The 1,458-nt window shown below is 45.5% G+C and overlaps 1 protein-coding gene across 1 annotated transcript in view; it reads left to right on the forward strand.

Moving 5' to 3' along the window:
- tox4a (TOX high mobility group box family member 4 a) overlaps positions 1-1,458 on the forward strand; it is an 11,425-nt gene that overhangs the window by 1,246 nt on the left and 8,721 nt on the right. Inside the window, exons 4-6 of the mRNA XM_014008943.1 lie at positions 216-449; positions 607-939; positions 1,027-1,107. Of these exons, the coding sequence (XP_013864397.1) occupies positions 216-449; positions 607-939; positions 1,027-1,107 (648 nt within the window). The remainder of the gene's footprint in view (positions 1-215; positions 450-606; positions 940-1,026; positions 1,108-1,458) is intronic.

The raw sequence follows: 1,458 nt of genomic DNA on the forward strand, positions 1-1,458 counted from the left end.
TATATATAGTTATGTATTTTTTAATTAAGAGGGACTAATGGTTCTAATAAATTGAATCCTAAATACACTTTCTGTAGGGATAGTGGGTTTATTGGTATGTTGGCAACCCCCGAAGAAAAACCACAATAAGTATTTCTGTAAGAAAAAAAATAACCAGTTCAATGATATGACTTTTTGAGTTTTTTGAAGTATTTCATGCTCTGATCTCTCCACAGGAAATGGGAAATTCCACTGGTTCYCATTTCACCAGCTCATCCCCGATGACCATTGATGTCCAGCTCTGTAACATGGGTCAGGACCTTTTGGGAAGCGGTCAGCTCGCCACAATTAACCCGTCAGAACTGGCTCTGGGTCTGGGTTCTGGAAACTCTGGAGCACCTGAGCAGCCGCTGTCTGCAACACCATCTCCTGTTGGTTCCCTGCAGGACGAGGACATGGAGGACTTTAAGGTGAGGAGGAGCTCATGAACAAAACATCCATCGTTGTCCGGCCCGTCTCTCTACGAACCTGAAGCCGAATGCCTGGATGTGAAAACTGTTTGCTTTTATCTTTGYGATTATTTAACTCCTCCTCCTCTCCTGTTTGTTTCACTTTCTCTACCCACAGAGAAGTGTGTTGGATGACTCCACCATGTCTCTCTCCTCTTCKTCCTTCTTCTCCAACATGTCCTCCCACCCAGCTCCCTCATCCTCCCTGGCTACAGCCAGGAGGGGTGGGGGAAAGCCCGCTACGCTGACATGTGCAGCTGATGCGGTGGGTGTGAAGAAAGGAAAGAAGAAGAAGGACCCTAACGAGCCCCAGAAGCCAGTTTCAGCATACGCACTGTTCTTCAGAGACACCCAGGTGGCCATTAAAGGCCAGAACCCAAACGCCTCATTTGGGGAGGTGTCAAAGATCGTAGCATCCATGTGGGACAGCCTGGCAGAGGAACAGAAACAGGTCCAGTGTTTTTACAGACGTAAAGAAATGAGGCAAAGGATTCAGAAACTATRCTGTTAACAGAGGTTATGGGTTTGTTTCCTGTAGGTGTACAAGAGGAAAACAGAGGCAGCCAAAAAAGAGTATTTAAAGGCACTGGCAGCYTACAAAGCCAGCCAGCTGTCACAGGTAAGACCATGTTTTTGACTGTGTGTATCTATGTGRCTATTAAAGGGATCCACGGTTAGTTGTAACGTAAGACTTTATTTGATAAACATTTATTTTAGCTGTAAAATAAAGACTGTAAAAATACTGTTGGATGTTTAGTTTTGTAAATTTTTAAAAATATATTTTAACACGGACGGAGCGATTTTATTTACACACAAAGCATTCTGGGTAAATGTTGACGTGGATAGGTCCTCAGTCTGAGGCTGTGTCCAAAACGGCAGGACGGGTCCTCCGAAGGTCGAATTTGTCGGCCGCATACGTCACAGCGCCGCGACGAAGGACGTCCAAAACGGAAGACTCCTCCGATGCGTC

Source organism: Austrofundulus limnaeus, unplaced genomic scaffold (genome assembly GCF_001266775.1).
Source record: "Austrofundulus limnaeus strain Quisiro unplaced genomic scaffold, Austrofundulus_limnaeus-1.0 Scaffold54, whole genome shotgun sequence".
Classification (NCBI taxonomy): Eukaryota; Metazoa; Chordata; class Actinopteri; order Cyprinodontiformes; family Rivulidae; genus Austrofundulus; species Austrofundulus limnaeus.